The sequence below is a fragment of the Chlorocebus sabaeus genome, chromosome 6 (genome assembly GCF_047675955.1).
Source record: "Chlorocebus sabaeus isolate Y175 chromosome 6, mChlSab1.0.hap1, whole genome shotgun sequence".
Classification (NCBI taxonomy): Eukaryota; Metazoa; Chordata; class Mammalia; order Primates; family Cercopithecidae; genus Chlorocebus; species Chlorocebus sabaeus.
Window position 1 is genome coordinate 7,111,560 of NC_132909.1, and position 20,144 is coordinate 7,131,703.

At 47.5% G+C, this 20,144-nt stretch overlaps 1 protein-coding gene across 1 annotated transcript; it reads left to right on the forward strand.

The window, feature by feature from the left end:
• Window positions 1-12,551: 12,551 nt before the first annotated feature.
• On the forward strand, window positions 12,552-18,921 carry KLK7 (kallikrein related peptidase 7). The gene is given in 6 exon segments (XM_037992004.2): window positions 12,552-13,225; window positions 13,635-13,782; window positions 14,713-14,905; window positions 14,907-14,961; window positions 15,487-15,623; window positions 17,711-18,921. Coding segments are annotated over 6 exon segments (762 nt in total). The 5' UTR covers window positions 12,552-13,152; the 3' UTR covers window positions 17,867-18,921.
• Window positions 18,922-20,144: the final 1,223 nt, after the last annotated feature.

Here is a 20,144-nt window from a genome sequence, read left to right on the forward strand (position 1 = left end):
TGCTTGTAATCCCAGTACTTTCACAGGCTGAGGTGGGAGGATCACTGGAGCCCAGGAGTTCAAGACCAGCCTGGGCAACAATGTAAGACCTCACCTCTATTTTATTTAAAAAATAATAACAAAAAAGGAAAGAGAAAAAATTGTGAGATATGCATAGAAAAGAGTGCAGAAAATATATGAAGAGCTTAAATATTCACAAATGAACAACCATGAAACCACCACTCGGGTCAAAAATCTTGAGAGCTCCCAAAAGTCCAGATAGAACTCTTTCTCACAGCCTAGAGCCATCTGGTGGTGTCTGCTGTGGTAGAAGGAAATGAGTGGTGTGTGCAAATTGAAAGGGCATTTTGGGAAGTTTTCATTAAAGCAAAGGCTTAACTTGTTTTAGGGAAAGACGAGTGTGGAGGAAGTAGTTATTATAAGGATATAAATAGTCACTCTCCTAGTGGTGCAGGTCAGGTGAGCCCAAAACTGGAGCTCAGCCAGGGAGGGTTCCTGGCTTTGCCCAGCAAATAATTCAAGGGCAACCCAGTGATGTTAGTGACTTTTCTTGAAACAGTACTGCATAGTAGCAGAGGCACTGCTCCTTGCAGAGCAGGGCTACCCCATAGGCATTGAGCACAAAGTAGCAACTCAGGGCCAGTTCTGTAGTCATATTTAGTCCCATTTTCAATTACATGCAATTTAAGGGTTGGGTTATTCAGCAATTTCTAGAAAAGGGCTGGTAAATTCTGGGTGTTGTCATGGCAATGGTAAACTGTCATGGTGCTGGTGGGCACATCTTATGGAGAGGTGCTTTTGGTGCCTTTTCCCTGTTCCAGCAGTCTTCAATCTAGTCCAGAGTCAAACCCCGCCTCCTCTTTCACTAGGATCTCTCAGATAATAGTCTCAGGAAAGAGAATATGATCCGTCTCGCTCACCTTTTCTTCTTCAGCCATATCATTGGTCACTGAATGGCCAATCATTTGATCGCATCCCAGTCAGGTGACCAAATCTTAGCCAATCAGTGGCTGCTTGGAGTCATGTGATATGAAACATGGCCACTTAGTGCTATGAGAAGGCAGTGCCCCACAAGGGGCCTGGGTGTGTGAGATACCTTGCATTCATCAATCTCCCTGATGCTTTATGACAGTTCCCCCATACCAGAAATTCTGAGGAAGCCTTTCAAGCATGGCATTAAACTTCTGATGCCAGGGATGCATTTCTGGGTGGACATCTCCACTCAAAGAATTGTTTTATAATTTTTATTGTGGAAAATTTCAAACATATGTAAAATAGAATAACATAATGTATCTTCATATACCACCATCCAGCTTCGATAATGAATGCAAGGTCTGGTGCAGTGGCTCCTGCAACCCCAGCACTTTGAAAGGCTGAGGCACGAGGATTGCTTGAGCCCAGGAGTTCAAGACCAGCCTGGGCAACATAGGGAGGCTCTGGTCTCTACAAAAGATTAAAAAATTAGCCGTGCATGGTGGCATGCATCTGTGGTCCCAGCTACTCAGGAGGCTGAGGTGGGAGGATCACTTGAGCCTGAGAGGTTGAGACTGCAATGAGCTATGATTGTACCACTGCACTCCAGCTTGGGTAATGGAGTGAGACCCTGTCTCAAAAAAAAAAAAAAGAAAAAAGAAAAAAGAAAAAAAAAAGTTAATGCAAAACCAATTCTTGTTTCACCTATACTCCCACCACACACTTCCCTAATGCCAGAATATTTTGAAGCAAATCTCAGTCATCACATCATCTCATTCTTAAATATTTTAGTATGCATTTTTAATACAGGGGATGGCAAATTACAGCTGTTGGACCAATTTCCCTGCTCCAAAAATACTTTTTTTTAATTTTTTGAGACAGAGTTTCGCTCTTGTTGCCCAGGCTAGAGTGCAATGGCGTGATCTCAGCTCACTTCAACCTCTGCCTCCTGGACTCAAGCAATTCTCCTGCCTCAACCTTCTGAGTAGCTGGGATTACAAGCATGCACCATCACGCCCAGCTAAAATGTTTTGTATTTTTAGTAGAGACAGGGTTTCTCTAGTTGGTCAGGCTGATCTTGAACTCCCGACCTCAGATGATCCGTCCACCTCGGCCTCCCAAAGTGCTGGGATTACAGGCATGAGCTTGATAAGGAATAGTAACAAAAAAATTTGTACTAAATTATCATTACTACATTTTGAATTTCATCAATTAAAAATTGTGAATTTTTTTCTCTCTTGCTATTAAATATCTACATAGTAGCTTCCATTTTTCTCTCTTAGTCCACATAGGCTAAAGTATTTACTGTCTGGCCCTTTATTTTAAAAATTTGCCAATCCTTGTTCCAAAAGAGACTCGTTTTAAACATAACCAACTTCCATTATCACACCTTACACAGTTGATACTTTCTTAGTATCATCCAATGCCCAGGAGATTTTTTTCTATTTTGAGACAAGGTCTTACTCTGTTGCCCAGGTTAGAGTACAGTGAGCATTGCACAAACAATGCTTAAGGCAGTTTCTACCTCCTGGGTTTCAGCCATCCTCCCACCTCAGCCTCCTGAGTAGCTGGGACCACAGGCATGTGCCACCACGCCCAGCTATTGTTTTTTTTTTTCAGTAGAGCTAGGACTCTACCATGTTGCCCAGGCTGGTCAAGGAGAACTTTAATGTCTCCAATGGAATATAAGCCTGAAAAGACTTGGTGATTGATTTATTCAATCTTAGGTAGTAAGGAGGGGCATGGAGGGAACATAGCAGCTACTAACAGAAACGAAAATCTCCTTTCTCTTGGCATCTTGATATTAATCCCAGGGAGGAACTCTAATTGGTCCAGTTTGAACTGGGCCAACCCCTTGAATCTGTCATTGTTGCCAGAGAGAAAACACTAATCTTGTTGGCTTGGCCTGGGTCATTTCTCCACCTCAGTGGTTGGGTGGAGTTGGAGAACTATAATTGACAGTTTCACCATGACTATAAGAAATAAGGCGGCATCTCCCCCAAAAGAAATGGGGTTCTGCCGGGAGGCGGAGGTTGCAGTGAGCCAAGGTCGCACCACTGCACTCCAGCCTGGGTGACAGAGTGAGACTCTGTCTCAAAAAAAAAAAAAAGAAAGAAAGAAAGAAAAGATAAAAGGAGGAGGAGAATCCATGAAGTATGAAACAATGGGCCATCAGAACCCATGGGCTGAGTCAGGAGGTACGAGGGTCACAGTGTTCAGAATCCCTCAGGGAAGGGCACAGCTGGCAAGATTGTCAGATGCCAGTTCTCAGGTGTGATCATGAGCTAGAAGATGAGTCATTTAACAAAGGCTCAGGACGTAGGTCTGAGGGCGACAGAGATATAGGGCTGGGTGTCTGGGTGAGACTTAGCAACAGGTGCTGAGACTAAATGCAAAGGGCACAGGGGGCCTGGATTTGGGCCTCTCTCTGACATGGGGGTATGCATCATTAATAGACCAAGGGTAATCCAAGTCTGTTTTGAACCAAATGAGACTCAGAGGGTATATGTGGATGTAACAGGGAAATTTCCTTCTCAGAGTATGGATTTGTGCAGTAGTGATACCATGGGCCTTTGAATCCCAATGTTCAAATTCTGACTTTTCTTTTTTTTTTTTTTTTTTTCCTAAGATGGAGTCTTGCCTTGTCTGGACACCCAGACTGGAGAGCAGTGGTGCAATCTTGGCTTACTGTAACCTCTGCTTCCTGGCCTCAAGTGATTCTCCTGTCTCAGCCTCCTGAGTAGCTGGGAGTATAGGCACGTGCCACCACATCTGGCTAATTTTTTATATTTTTAGTAGAGATGGGATTTCACCATGTTGGCCAGGCTGGTCTCGAACTCCTGACCTCAAGTGATCCACCCACCTCGGCCTTCCAAAGTGTTGGGATTACAGGCTTGAGCCACCGCGCCCAGCTGAATTCTGACACTTCTGACTCCTTAGCTCTGTGACTTTGCTCAAGTGATCTAGCCTTTTTTAAAATCTCCATTTTCTCATCTATAAAATGGGGATGATGGGGCAAGGGGCGAAAAATAAAAGTGAAATGGAGATAACAATCCTCACCTGGACCGATGTGAGGAAAACAGATGAGGTCCGTGTAGCACCTGACACACCACACTAAATATAGGGGAAAATAAAAATGGGAGCTGCTTCTTCATTCCGTGGGTGATGGGCTGAGGGAACTCTTGTTCATTCAGTACCTGTTGCATGCCCATCAATTTCCCATTCATAATTTTATTTAATCCTCCCATTTGCCTCGATAAATAGGTTTTGCTCTCTTCCACTTTAGAGAGGGGCAAAGTCAGACTCAGAAAAATGAAATCACTTACCCGAAGTCACAGGGTGGGCAACCAGGATTCAAATTTGGGTTGAAGGTCCAAGTTCTTTCTAGTTCTTTCTGTCACACCGCATGGTGGAATGGCTCAGGGATCAAGGCGGGACTGAATCTAAGGCCTGTGGACCTGTAGATGCCAGAGGTTTGCAGACTAGTATTTATTTAAGTACCTCCTATGTTCTCCGGTCAGGGCGGGGTGCTGAGAAAAAAAAAAAAAAGAACCCCACACACATTTCTTCTGCTTGTGATGACCAGTGTTTGGCAACAAAATCAGGTTAAATAATTAAGAATATAATTTACAGAATGATAGATGATGAAAAGCAGAGGATAGACGTTTTGGTGACTTTGGAGTGAATAGCAGGGCTCTAGAGTAGCCCAGCTCCTTCCTCTTTCTAACAGGTGCTGAGGAGGCAGAGGACTGAGGGAGTAGAGAATCTAAGGATGAAGATGCAGGCCGTAGATAATACACTAGAAGTCTTGCTACCATTTCTCTCTTTGAGAAGCCGGGAAGGAAAGATACAGATTGCTGAGTCATGGAGCTGTGAGGTCAACTGGGCTGCAGTCTGCTTCTCCTTGATTTGGGAGCCCAGGTCAGGAATGTCGACACCCTTCACAATCAGAGTCCTGCTGTGGAATGGGCAGGGCTAGATGTCCAGGTTCTGGGATCTAATATTGGATTTGATGAGAGTAAATGTCTCAGAAGATTTGGGGACTCGGCTTGAGTTGGGTATTATAGCATCAATGCTAGCAAGGTAATAGTTGGCAGACTTTATTTTAGAGTGTTTGCAAAATGAAGGGTCAAAGTTGTGTGGGGAGCTGGAGAAATAAAAACAGAATTGGGAAAAGAATTGGGGATGGAAATGAGAATGGGATTTTAGGTAGCAATTGGGTTGAGGATGAGAATAGGGGTGGGACCGGGGTGAGAGTGTTAGAACTGGTGTTGGATGTGAGGGGATGGGTTCATGGGGGAGGATATGAATGTGGGCTTCCTAGAATATGATGGGAATGGAGACTAGTGTCTGAATTATCCTGGGGCAAGTTTGATACTCAGGCTATGGTGACATTCACTGCTCAGGTCAAGGTTGAATTTGGCTTGTGGCTAAAGGTTCGGGATTCAGGTCAGGAGGGTTAAGGTTGGTTGAGGTCTGGATCCTAGCCTGAGTTGATATTTGCAGTCAAGAACTCAGTCAAGGTTTAGGTTATTGGTTGAGATACAAATTGGCGTTGATCAAGGATAAAGCAGAATTTGAGGTTCAGGATTGGGTACAGATGAAGGTTTGGGGTTAAGACTGGAGCTTACTAAAAAGTCAAAAAAACAATAGATGTTGGCATGGATGTGATGAAAAGGGAACGCTTCTACACTGCTGGCGGGAATGTAAAGTAGTACAACCTCTATGGAAAACAGTATGGCTATTTCTTAAAGAACTAAAAGTAGATCTACAATTCAATCCAGAAATACCACTACTGGGTACCTACCCAAAGGAAAAGAAGTCACTATATCAAAAAGACACATACACACATATGTTTATCGCAGCACAAGTCACAATTGCAAAGATATGGAACTAAACTAAGTGCCCATCAACTGACGAGTGGATAAAGAAAATGTGATGTGTATGCACCATGGAATACTACTCAACCATAAAAAGAATCAAATAATGTCTTTTGAAGCAACTTGGATGGAGTTGGAGGCCATTATTCTAAGTGAAGTAACTCAGGAATGGAAAACCAAATGCCTTACGTTCTCACGTATAAGTGGGAGCTAAGCAGTGGGTACACAAAGGCATACAGGTGGTATAATGGACATTGGAGACTCAGAAGGGGGAGGGTATGAAGAGAATAAGGGATAAAACACTATAAACATTGGGTACAATGTACACCACTTGGGTGATGGGTGCACTAAAATCTCAGACTTCACCGCTATACAATACATCCATGTAACCAAAAGCCACTCATACCCCAAAAGCTACTGAAACAAACAAACAAACAGACTGGGGCTTATGTCAAAATACGTGTTCGGAGTTGTGTCAAAGTAAAGGTTGGAGTTAGAGTTCTGCTTGAAGTCAGGGTCTGAGGTCTATTCTTGCCATATCAGAACCATTTGACCATATCTCCCATGTCTCCTCAATGAATGGCGTCACTGTCCATCCAGCAAGAGACTTTGAAATCTTAACATCTCCCACTACCTCAACACAACCTTCATTCTGTCTATCACCAAGGTCTGTTGGTTCTGTCTCCTAAGTGCATTTTGAATCCATGTACTTAACATCGGCTCCACCTTTCAACCACCTGTATCCAAGTCACCATCTTCCCTCGTCTAGACAACAACAATGACTTCCCCCTATGGTTGCCCAGTGTCTTCACATCCCACCCAAAGCCAGCTTTCACAAAGCCACCAGGTTGATGTTTTGAAAATACAAATCTTGTTATGTTATTTCCCTGACTAAGGTTCAAATGGTTCTTCATTATCCATAGGATAAAGCAAGACTCAGAATGACATACAGCTTGTCATTATGTGGTCCCAGTTAAGCTCTGGCCTCTGAGCTCCAGCCATAATGCCTTCTATCTTGGGCCTTTGCACATGTTGTTTTCTCTACACAACACACTCCCCATTCTCCTCTCATTTTCTTCTGGTTACCAGAAGAAATTTTCTTCTAGTTTACTATTTCTAGTTACTAGAAAATTTATTCTAGTCTACTTCTAGTTACTAGAAGATTTCTTCTAGTTTACTATTCTTTCAAATCTCAGCTCATAGTCAATTCCCAGGTCGAAACCCTCTGGAAGTGCCTTCATAATACCTTGCACCTTTCTTTCAGAGCATGCCTTGTTGTTGTAATTTTACACTTGTTTATGAATTATTTGACTGTCTTTCTTTTATATGAGACTGTCAGCTCCTTGAGGGAAGAGACCCTATCTAGATTTGTACACCATGATATCCTCATTGGTAGAGAGCTACCACCCAATACATATTTGTTAAATATATAAAGGATTGGTGTTAAAATATTGCATAAACAATCAACAACTTTTCATTAAAAAAAAACAAAAAATGCACAATATAGAAGAAAAACTAAGAAAAAATAAATTTAGATGAGAGGTAGTCAGGTATATGATCAAAATTACTATTTTTTTAAAAAAAGACTATTAATCTAAAAATTAAATTGGCCATCTTCACATTAACAATGGCCAAAATGGAATATGGGCTGAAATGGGATACAGGAATGAGGGCTGGGAAGAGAGCTAAGACTGGAGGCATGGTTGAGTTTGTTGATTTATGTGACTTCAAGATATGGAATCAAGTTAGAATTGGATGTGGATTTATGGCTTGGAATCAGATTTGGGATCTGAGTCAAGATTCTGAGTCAACATTGAGGTCTTATAAAGATGATTTTGGCTACAAGGACCAAGCAACTCTAACCAAGAAAGGGAATCTGAAAAAGTTTTGACATGAAGAGGCTCCATCATTGGTTAATTCACCAGCTCAGTGACTTCATCAAAGACCCAGCTGATCCTCACCTCTCTGGTGGGCTACCTGCAGTGTTTTGACTTGGTCCTCTGGTCACTTCCCTCTGTGGTCCCTGGAGTGCTGGCACAGTCCAGAATTTGCATCCAGAAAAGACACCATCTAGCAGAAGAAAAAAGACCCCTTTCAGTGCCTCTTTTAAAAAATGAGAAAGTCTTTCCCAGAAGTGCCCCAGTGGTCTTCCCCTCCTCCTCATTGGCCAGAAGAGCAGCACATGTCCATTTGCAAACTAATCAAGCAAACAAAATATGGCTTTGATGCTTGGTTCATTGAGGCTTATAGTCCTGATGAGGATAAAGTATTATCCAAACAAAATGGAGCCTCTGATAGAAAGACAGAAGGAGTGAATGCTTGGGTACACAACAAAAATGTCTACTATTATGGGTCAAATGTAGAATTGAGTTGGGGTGCCAGGCGCGGTGGCTCACACCTATAATCCCAGCACTTTGGGAGGCCGAGGTGGGCGGATCACCTGAGGTCAGGAGTTCCAGACCAGCCTGACCAACATGGAGAAACTCCATCTCTACTAAAAGAAAAAAAAAAAATTAGCCGAGCATGGTGGTACATGCCTGTAATCCCAGCTACTCGGGAGGCTGAGTCAGGAGAATCGCTTGAACCTGGGAGGCGGAGGTTGCAGTAAGCCGAGATCGCGCCATTGCACTCCAGCCTGGGCAATAAGACCAAAACTCCGTCTCAAAAGACAAAAAAAAAAAAAAAAGAAAAAAAAAGATTTGAGTTAGGGGTCAGGATTGAGATAAGGTTTAGGTCCGGGGTAGAGGAATAAATCCCATTTTGGGGATCTAATTTAGAGGTTGAGGTCAATTCTAACTTTAGGAGTGTGTCCAACAATGGTTCCTGTCTTACTCAAAATAAAAGCCAAAGACCTTTCAGACCCCATGTCATCAGAGTCCTGTTATATTTCTGGCCTCATCACCTTCCCCCATCTCCTTTGGTCACTCTGTTCTGGTCGCAGTGGTTTGTCTGCTGGGGCACTTCAGACATGCTCCCTGGCTAACACACTGGCCCGCTTGCTTTGCCTGGAACTCACTACCTTCAAGCAGCCACCTGGATCCCTCCACCATCTCCTTCAAAATTTTGCTCAAATATCACCTTCCCATGGGGTCTTTCCAACCAACCTTCCTGATATCATAACCTCAGGAATCCTTGAGGGTAGAGGGAGTCAGTAACTCCCCAACCCTCTTCCTTGCTTAGATTTTCCCTCATAGCACTTACAACCACCTAACAAACTCTACATTGTATATGCTTATTTTTGTACTGACCTGACAGTACAAAACGAGAGCCTCTATGAAGACAGGAATATTTTTTATCTGTTTTATCACTGCTGTGTCTCTGAGAGCCTGAATAGTTTCTGGCACAGAGTAGATGCTCAGTGGATGTTGTTTGAATGAATACAATGAACAAAGACGAATGTACAAAGAAGTTCATCTCGGCATTACTATAATTAAAACTATCCAAGTGTATTTCAATTTGAGGCAGATGACATGTACCATGATACAAGCATAGTATGGAATATTACATAACCATTATAAAGGAAGAAAAAGCAATCTAAATGTACTAAGAGGGAAAAGTTTTTCTCTTTTTAAAAAATAAATGTTATTGTGTATATTTAAAGTGTACAATATGATTGAATGTGATGTATATACATAGTACAATGATTACTGTAGCTGAACAAATTAACATATCCATCATCTCACATAGTTACCCATTTTCCTCCCCTGTGGCAAGAGCAGCTATAATCTACTCATTTAGCAAAAATCCTCGGCTGGGCGCGGTGGCTCAGGCCTGTAACCCCAGCACTTTGGGAGGCCGAGGCCGGTGGATCACCTGAGGTTAGGAGTTGGAGAGCAGCCTGACCAACATGGTGAAATCCCATCTCTACTAAAAATACAAAAATTAGTTGGGCATAGTGGTGCACACCTGTAATCCCAGCTACTCGGGACACTGAGGCAGGAGAATCACTTGAACCCGGGAAGCGGAGGTTGCAGTGAGCCAAGATCATGCCATTGCACTCCAGCCTGGGTGACAGAGCCATATTCCATCTTAAAAAAAAAAAAAAAGGGCCGGGCGCGGTGGCTCACGCCTGTAATCCCAGCACTTTGGAAGGCCGAGGCGGGTAGATCACAAGGTCAGGAGATCGAGACCACGGTGAAACCCCGTCTCTACTAAAAATACAAAAAATTAGCCGGGCGCGTTGGCGGGTGCCTGTAGTCCCAGCTACTCAGGAGGCTGAGGCAGGAGAACGGCGTGAACCCGGGAGGCGGAGCTTGCGGTGAGCCGAGATTGCGCCACTGCACTCCAGCCTGGGTGACAGAGCAAGACTCCGTCTCAAAAAAAATAAATAAATAAAAAATAAAAATAAATAAATTAATTAATTAAATAAATAAATAAATAAATAAATAAATAAAAAGAAGAAAGGTTCTTCTCCTCCATGTGTCCACGTAGTCTCATCATTTAGCTCCCACTTGTAAGTAGCAAGTTGCCATATTTGGTTTTCTGTTCCTGCACTGGTTTGTAAGGGTAATGGCCTCCAGCTCCATCCATGTCCCCTGCAAAGGACATGATCTTGTTCTTTTTTATGGCTACATAGTATTCCATGGTGTATATGTACCACATTTTCTTAATCCAGTTTATTACTAATGAACATTTAGGTTGATTCCATGTCTTCGATATTGTGAATAGTGCTACAAGGAACATACGTGTGCATGTGTTTTTATACAGGATGATTTATACTCCTTTGGGTACACACACTGGGGCCTATGAGAGGGTGGAGGGTGGGAGGAAGGAGAGGATCAGAAAAAAATAACTAATGGGCACTAGGCTTAATACCTGGGTGATTAAATAATCTGTATAACAAACCCCCATGGTGCATGTTTACCTAGGCAACAAACCGGCACATCCTGCCCGTGTACCCCCGAACTTAAAAGTTAAAAAAAAGAAAAATAAATATTAGCTTAATAAATTCATAAATGAAGCCCTAAGAAAAGGTTCTATTAGATAATGTTTAGTACAGACATTTTTGTTACAAATAAATAATATACAAAGAAATCTATGTATAACATGATTAAAATGACCATGAGAACATAGATCCTAAACAGGGCAAATATTAGTGGGGGTAGAGTTAGGGAAAGCATTGTTTTTAACTTACACCTCTCTATTAGAGTTGGGAATGGGTTCAGGCTTACAGGCACGACTGGGATCAGCTTGGACAAGTTCCCACAGGCAGGCCAGAATTAGGATGCAGGGTCTAGGCCACCCCTGAAAGGGGGTGAGGGCAAGAAAACAACCCCAGAAGCCGGGCGCGGTGGCTCACGCCTGTAATCCCAGCACTTTGGGGGGCCAAAGTGGGCAGATCATGAGGTCGGGAGATGGAGACCATCCTGGCCAACATGGTGAAACCCTGTCTCTACTAAAAATACAAAAAATCTGGGAGTAGTGGTGCCTGCCTGTAATCCCAGCTACTCAGGAGGCTGAGGCAGAAGAATCGCTTGAACCCAGGAGACAGAGGTTGCCGAAATCATACCACAGCACTCCAGCCTGGCAATAGAGACTCCGTCCAAAAAAAAAGAAAGAGAAGGAAGCAAGGAAGGAAGGAAGGGAGGGAAGAAGCGAGGGAGGGAGGGAGGAAGGAAGGAAGGAAGGGAGGGAGGGAGGGAGGGAGGGAGGAAGGAAGGAAAAGAAAGAAAGAGACAGAGAAAGAAAGAAAGAGGAAGAAAGGAAGGAAGGAAGAGAAAGAAAGAAAGAAAAAAGAAAGAAAAAGAAAGAGAGAGAGAAAGAAAGAGGAAGGAAGGAAGAAAGAGAAAGAAAAGGAAAGAAAGAAAGAAAAAGAAAGAAAGAAGGAAAGAAAGAAAGAAAGAAAAGAGAGAAAGAAAGAAAGGAAAGAAAGAAAAAGAAAGAAAGAGAGAAAGAGAGAGAAAGAAAGAAAGAAAAGAAAAGAAAAAAGAAAAGGAAGGAAGGAAGGAAGGAAGAAAGAAAGAGAGAAAGAAAGAAAGAGAGAGAGAGAGAAAGAAAGAAGAAAGAAAGAAAGAAAGAAGAAAGAAAGAAAGAAGAAGAAGAAAGAAAGAAAGAAAGAAAGAAAAAGAAAGAAAGAGAAAGAAAAGAAAGAAAGAAAGAAAAGAAAAAAGAAAGAAAGGAAAGAAAGAAAGAAAGAAAGAAAGAAGAAAGAAAGAAAGAAAGAAAGAAAGAAAGAAAGAAAGAAAGAAAGAAAGAAAGAAAGAAAGAAAGAAAGAAAGAAAGAGAGAGAGAGAGAAAGAGAATCCAATCACTCCGGACACTGAGACAGGAGAGGCCCCAAAGAAGGACCCAGCCAGAGCCTATTCCCTGAGCTCAGCCGGTCCTTGAATCCCGCTCCTGCCCCTCAGACCCAGCGCACCGGGTGCCTCCCCTGAGAGCCGCCAGGAGGGACTGTGGGACCGGAACGTGCGGGGGCGCAGGAGCTGGGCACCGCCCGTCCTTCGGAGGGAGGGTGGAGAGAGAGTGCAGTGGTGCCAATTGCTCTGGCTGCGTCAGGGGTTCCAGATAGCCAGAACCGCAAAAGCAGGCGGGGGTGTCCCAGAGTCAGCTCTGCCTGCACCCCAGGGCACTGGGGCCGGGCGTGGGGCGGGGGGTGGTATAAGAGGACCGCCCAGCAGACGGCTGGGGATCTTGGAGCCCAGCTGTGTGCCAGCCCAAGTCCGAACTTGGATCACATCAGATCCTCTCGAGGTGAGAAGAGGCTTCATCAAGGGTGTACCTGTAGGGGAGGGGGGCGATGCTGGCTCGGAGCCTGACTCTGCTCCCGAGAGGCAGGGCCTGCAGCCTGGACTCCCGGTCCTGAGCAGTGAGGGCCTGGAAGTCTGCAATTTGGGGCCTTTTAGGGAAAAAGGAACTAGGGACTCAGAAATTTGGGTTCCATAGGGAGGGGCAAGATCGGAGCCTAGATTCCTGGCTCTCTAGGGATCTGAAGAACAGGACTTTGGGTCTGAGGGAGGAGGGGCTGGGGACCTGGACTCCTGGGTCTGAGGGAAGAGAGGTTGAGAGTCTGGACTCCTGGTTCTGAGAGGAGGGACTGGGACCTGGACCCCTGGGTCTGAGGGAGGAGGGTGCAAGAGTCTGGACTCCTGGGTATGAGGGAGGAGGAGATTAGGGGTCCGGACTTCTGAGTGTGAGGAAGGAGAGGCCAGAGAAATTTCTGGGTCTGAGGGAGGAGGGGCTAGGCCCTGGACCCCTGGGTCTGAGGGAGGAGGGGCTGGGCCTGAATTGCCTTCTCCTTCTCAGCTCCAGCAGGAGAGGCCCTTCCTCGCCTTGCAGGCCCTGAGCGGCTCAGCAGGGCACCATGGCAGGATCCCTTCTCCTGCCCCTGCAGATCCTACTGCTATCGTTAGCCCTGGGAACTGCCGGACAAGAAGGTGAAAACTGGACTGGGAAGCTTGACCTCACCTCGGGGCCCCCACTGACCCTCTCCAAGGAGTCCCTGAGTCAGAACCCCTCCCTCCTCAAACAGCTTCCATCCTGGGAGGACCAGACTGTCGGCTGAAGCCCCTGCTCTTCCTGCTTCTGCTGCCTCAGGGGTCTCTGTCCCCTCCAGGCCCTGCCTCCTGTGCTCAGTGTCTCTCTGCGGTTCCCCCAATGAGATGCACCTCCTGGGTTTCTGAGTGGGCTCCTTCTCTGTCTCTATCCCTGTCTCTTGCTTTCTCTGTATTTCTCCACGCGTTTCCGTCTGTCTCTCTCCATCTCTGACTCCGGGAATCCCTGAGGTGCAGCTTCAGCCCTCCCCTGAGGCTGGCTACCCACATGCTCCTGTATGTCTCCATCCAGCCCAGGGTGACAAGATTATTGATGGTGCCCCATGTACAAGAGGCTCCCACCCATGGCAGGTGGCCCTGCTCAGTGGCAATCAGCTGCACTGCGGAGGCGTCCTGGTCAATGAGCGCTGGGTGCTGACTGCCGCCCACTGCAAGATGAAGTAGGTGCCGCCCAAGGCTCTGCTGGAGGTGCGCCAGCATCTCCAACTCCCAATGGAGAGGTGGGGGGGTGGGGGTGGTTGTCTTTCTGTGCCTAGGGCTCTATCCTCCTGTCTCTGGGTCTCTGTCCCCCTCTCCCTGGATCTCTGTCCTCCTTTCTCTGGCTCTCTGTCCCCCTCTCTCTCTGGCTCTCTGTCCCCCTCTCTCTCTGGCTCTCTGTCCCCCTCTCTCTCTGGGTCTCTGTCCCCCTCTCTCTCTGGGTCTCTGTCCCTCTCTCTCTGGGTCTCTGTCCCCCTCTCTCTCTGGGTCTCTGTGTCCCCCTCTCTCTGGGTCTCTGCCCCCCTCTCTCTCTGGGTCTCTGTCCCCCTCTCTCTCTGGCTCTCTGTCCCCCTCTCTCTCTGGGTCTCTGTCCCCCTCTCTCTCTGGGTCTCTGTGTCCCCCTCTCTCTGGGTCTCTGCCCCCCTCTCTCTCTGGGTCTCTGTCCCCCTCTCTCTCTGGCTCTCTGTCCCCCTCTCTCTCTGGGTCTCTGTCCCCCTCTCTCTCTGGGTCTCTGTCCCCCTCTCTCTGGGTCTCTGTCCCCCTCTCTCTCTGGGTCTCTGTCCCTCTCTCTCTGGGTCTCTGTCCCCCTCTCTCTGGGTCTCTGTCCCTCTCTCTCTGGGTCTCTGTTCCCCCCTCTTCTCTCTGGGTCTCTGTTCCCCCCTCTTCTCTCTGGGTCTCTGTTCCCCCCTCTTCTCTCTGGGTCTCTGTCCCCCCTCCTCTCTCTGGGTCTCTGTCCCCCCTCCTCTCTCTGGGTCTCTGTCCCCCCTTCTTCTCTCTGGGTCTCTGTCCCCCCTCCTCTCTCTGGGTCTCTGTCCCCCCACCCCCGGGTCTTTGCACACCCTCTCTGTCACAGTGTCTCTTCTGAATCTCTGAATGTCACTCTCTCCTCCCAGTGACTACACCGTGCACCTGGGCAGTGATACGCTGGGTGACAGGAAAGCTCAGAGGATCAAGGCTTCGAGGTCATTCCGCCACCCTGGCTACTCCACACAGACACATGTTAATGACCTCATGCTCGTGAAGCTCAATAGCCGGGCCAGGCTGTCATCCACGGTGAAGACAGTCAGGCTGCCCTCCCGCTGCGACCCCCCCTGGAACCACGTGTACTGTCTCTGGCTGGGGCACTACCACGAGCCCAGATGGTAGGTGGCCTCAGTGACCCAGGAGTCCAGGCCCCACCACCCCGCCCTCAGACCCAGGAGTCCAGACCCCAGTCCCTCCTCCCTCAGACCCAGGAGTCCAGATCCCCAGCTCCTCCCTCAGACCCAAGAGTCCAGACCCCAGCCCTCCTCCCTCAGACGCAGGAGTCCAGACCCCAGCCCCTCCTCCCTCAGACGCAGGAGTCCAGACCCTAGCCCCTCCTCCCTCTGACCCAGGAGTCCCAGGCCCAGCCCCTCCTCCCTCAGACCCAGGAGTCCAGACCCCCAGCCCTTCCTCCCTCAGACCCAGGAGCCCAGACCCCAGCCCCTCCTCCCTCAGACCCAGGAGTCCAGACCCCAGCCCTCCTCCCTCAGACCCAGGAGTCCAGACCCCAGCCCCTCCTCCCTCAGACCCAAGAATCCAGGCCCCCAGCCCCTTCTCCCTCAGACCCAGGAGTCTGGGCCACAGCCCCTCTGGCCCTCACCCCATCCTCTCTGACTGGCAGCTCTCCCTGCTCCTCCCTGCAGTGACCTTTCCCTCTGACCTCATGTGCGTGGATGTCAAGCTCATCTCCTCCCAGGACTGCACGAAGGTTTATAAGGACATGCTGGGAAATTCCATGCTGTGTGCTGGCATCCCCAACTCCAAGAAAAACGCCTGCAATGTGAGACTGTCCCCCCAATTCCTCCCCAGTCCTGGGTACCCTGTCTGCATGCCCCAGGGGCAGAGCTTGACCCAAGTGACTGGGCACCGAGCCTGGCCTTGCCCTCCCCCCAGGCCCGGCCTCCTCAGCTTTTTTCACCTCATTCTCTGCCTAGGTCAGGGGTGGGAGCTTACTTAGGGGTCGATGTGGCCCTGGGGATGGGACAGAGAGTTTAATAGGGGTGAGAAAGTGGGGGCGGGACCAGGGAAGGAGAGTGAGGTGCTGGTCCCAGGCCCAAACCTTAAGGGGGCACCGAAAACCTCAGTGATTGAGATAAATCATAATGCAATATTTAAAAATAAAAAATAAAATTAATGCAGAAGCCCACGATGGATAAAATGTTTCCATTATAAATAAAGAGCAGGTGAATCTTACTAAATTTTCCCTCACCATAGGGGCCAGCGTGGCTCAGCACAGCACTGTACTGGCGCTGTCTTCATTTCAAATGTGGATACGATGTCCATCATGCAGTTTGGTGTATTACATTTGATTTTGTTAAATGCTGCATTGAAGTATTATGTATTACCGTTACTGAGATTTTGTGCCTGAAGCTGATGACACTCAACTGACCCTGGCCCTGGTCCCGGGGAAAACACTGTTTCCCTCCACCTCCTCCCTGTTCCCTCTTCCTGGCCTTTTGTCATCCCCTCTCTGTTTCTGAACAGTCTTCCCACATCTCTCTTTGTGACATAATTTCATTTCATCCTTTTCCTCTTTGTTCTTTCTCTGTGTTGAGCTAGCTTGCTCTCTCTCCCTTGCTGTCTCTCCACGTACTCCTCTCTGCTCTCTCTCTTCTCCCTCTTTCTCTCGCTTCTCTCTCTCCCCTCCCCTCCCTCTCTCTCCTTTCCCTGCCCCACTCCTCTCTCTTTTTTCCTGTCTCTCTGTCTCCTCTGTGGCCCTCTCCTCTCTCTCTCTCCCCCACTTCTTTGTCTCTCTTCATCTCTCTCCCTCCTCTCTCCTTGCCCTCTCCTTTCTACTCTGTCTCTCTCTCTCTTCTATCTCTCCCCTCCCCACCTGCTCCCCCATCTCTGTCTTTCTTTCTCTCTCTTTATTCTCCTCCTCTCTTCCAGTCTGTCTCTCCTCTCCCCACCCCCACCCCATCTCTCTCCCCACACCTTCCCCCCTCCCCCTTCTCTGTCTCTCTCTTCTCCCTCTTTCTTCTCCACCCCCATCTCTCTCTTCTCCTCTTCCCACACCCTCCCCCTCTCCCTCATCCCTTTCTCTCTCTCTTTTCTCCCTCCTTCTTCTCCACCCCCATCTGTCTGTCTCTCTCTCTCCCCATACCCTTTCCCTCTTCCCCATCTCTCTTTGTCTCTCTCTCTTTTCCCTCTTTCTTCTCCACCTCCAACTCTATCTCTCCACACCCATCCTCCTTGCTCACATCTGCACCTTCAGCTCTCAGGGGATGTGGGATGGTGAGTGTTAGGGATAGAGGTGATGGCAGAGAGATGACTGTTCTAGAGAATAGGGTGTTCCCCTTCTCCCCTGGTAAGGGCCAGTTCCATGAATGTGCAAGCTCTGCACTGACACAGAGCCCCACACTCAGAAGGGTCTCAAACTTAGTCTAATGCATTCCTCTTGTTGTCTTGAAATTCTTAATAATTTCTGAACAAAGAGCCCTGCATTTTCATTTTGCACCAAGCCCTGTAAATTATGTAATTGGTCTTGACCCTGGTCTCCAAGACCATCGTGTCCCCCTTTCCCATGCGAGACGGCATGCATCCACCCCTTGGAGATGATGTTTCTTCTCCCACTAGCTTGGAGCAGGGTCCTTAACATTGGAAAATAAAGAGTGCTCTGATCCGGAAGCCCCACCCCTTCTCTGCAATTGCTCTCATTGGCCAAGGGTGAAACCAGTGTCTTCAAAGTACCTAGTGTGTTCCTAGCACTAGCTCTCCCATTGGTCCCCAGAGACAATGAGTCTCTTCTCATTGGCTGTGGTGGAAGTCCATAATCTACAAGACGAAGACCGATAACTGAGGAATGTATGATAATGAGTTGGGTTTTGATCTGAAGCCAAAGTTAATCTCTGGCTCTATTCCCTCTAGGGTGACTCGGGGGGACCGTTGGTGTGCAGAGGTACCCTGCAAGGTCTGGTGTCCTGGGGCACTTTCCCTTGCGGCCAACCCAACGACCCAGGAGTCTACACTCAAGTCTGCAAGTTCACCAAGTGGATAAATGACACCATGAAAAAGCATCGCTAACACCCCACCAAGAGTTAAATAACTGTGTGCTTCGAACAGAAAATGCACAGGAGTAAGGACGCTGATGACCCGTAAAGTCATATTTGACTTTACCTTTCCTCAGAGATATATGTAAACCTCATGCCCTGTTTGTAAACCAATCAAATTGGTAAAGACCTAAAACCAAAACAAGTAAGGAAACACAAAACCCAGGGTGCTGGAGAAGACTCAGTGAGACCGTCACTCTCAAACACTGGAAGTGGACGTTCTATAATCTTTATGGAAGACAGTTGGTCAACGTACACCGAGACCCTTATTCACCACCTTTGATCCAGTAACGCTAGTCTTTGGAAGAACCTACTACAAAAAAAAAAAATCCAAAATGTAGAACAAGACTTGAATTTATCATAATATTATTTATCACAGAAATAAAGTGAAAACATCAAACATGTTCCAAAAGTACTGGATGGCTTAAATAATAGTCTGTTTTGGCACAATGATTTTTTTTTTCTTTGAGAAAGAGTCTCACTCTGTTGCCCAGGCTGCAGTGCAGTGATGCAATCTTGGCTCATTGCAACCTCTGCCTCCTGGATTCAAGTGATTCTCATGCCTCAGCCTCCCAAGTACCTGGGACTACAGGTGTGCACCACCACACCAGGCTAATTTTTTGTGTATTTTTACTAGAGACAGGGTTTCACCATGTTGGCCAGCGTGGTCTCGAACACCTGACCTCAGATGACCCACCTTGACCTCCCAAAGTGCTGGGATTACAGGCATGAGCCACAGTGCCTAGCCCACGATGATATTATAAACCTATTAAAAATGATTCTTAGACAGAATTGTTAGTATTATGCAAGAATGTTTAGGCTATATGATGCTAAATGACAAAAGGAAGAGACAAAAATATATATGTATATGAACTTAACCATAAAAAATAAAATATTCACAGAATCAAATCTGAAAACACATGTCCCAGACTGCATACTGGGGTCGTCATGAGGTCTCTCCTTCCTTCTGTGTACTTTTCGTTGAATGTGCGCTTTTATAACATGAAAAATAAAGGCAGGAAAAAAGTCTGAAGATCTGCGGTTGGAGAGAGAAGACTTTTCAGGAAGGGAGCCTAGAAAGAAAACTGTGACTGCTTTTCAGCCCTGGTCCTGCCCGCCCTGTTCCAGGGTATAGTTCCGTTTCCCAGATCTCAGTTTTTCCTTCCTGTAAAATGGGAGAGAGAAGAAAGGACGGAGAGAGGAAGAAGGAGGGGAGGAGGGAGGAGAGAACAGGCCGACTTCATCAGTGTGGGAAGGGGTGTGAAATTGCTTCTGAATATCTCACGAGTGACAAGTGAGGAGGGAGCCAGGCGGGTTTCAGAGGGATTGGGATGGTGGTAGACAGGACACAGGGGTCCCACAGGGGTCTGCCAGAAGTGAGCAAACAGTGCTGGAGGAAGACGGTGGCACCTGCTCCCCAAGAAGGGAGGGAAAGGAACCTCAGGAAGGAGGTAGGATGAGGGAGGAGTCCTCTGTGACTCAGAGCCTGGCCACACCCCCAGCCTTCTAACATCAAAGATCCTCTGTGCGGTCACACCTCAGACGCTGCTGACCGAGGAACCACTCTAGCCCAGGATGCGCCCCTCCTACCTGTTCTTCCTGTTTCTCTCCCAGAATTCTGTCCCCACCAACATCCTCCAGATCTTTCCTCTCCTTATCTCATCTCCCTCTGAGTCTCTCCTAACCCAGGCACCCCAGCCCTGTCATATTGCAGAAATTCTGCAGCCACTAATTCTGATTCTCCCATATAGGTGGCTAACACACAAAACACAGGAGTCCAGGATCCCAGCCCCTCCTCCCTCAGACCCAGGAGTGCAGGCCCCACCCCCAGCCCCTTCTCCCTCGGACCCAGGAGTCCAGATACCCCCACCAGCCCCTCCTCCCTCAGACCTAGGAGTCTAAGTCCCCTCTCAGCCCCTCCTCCCTCAGACCCAGAAGTCCAGGCCCCCCAGCCCCTCCTCCCTCAGACCCAGGAGTCAAGGTCCCCAGCCCCTTCTCATTCAGACCCAGGAGTCCAGACCTCCTCCCCAGCCCCTCCTCCCTCAGACCCAGGGATCCAGGTCCCCTCTCAGCCCCTCCTCCCTCAGACCCAGGTGTCCAGACCCCCCAGCCCCTTCTCCCTCAGACCCAGGAGTCCAGGTCCCCAGCCCTTTCTGTTTCTGGGCCTGTCAAGTTTAAAGAATGTCAAAAATTTTCGACCACTCATTCCCCTGAAGTTTTATCAACATTTTCTCTCTCTTCTACAAACCACT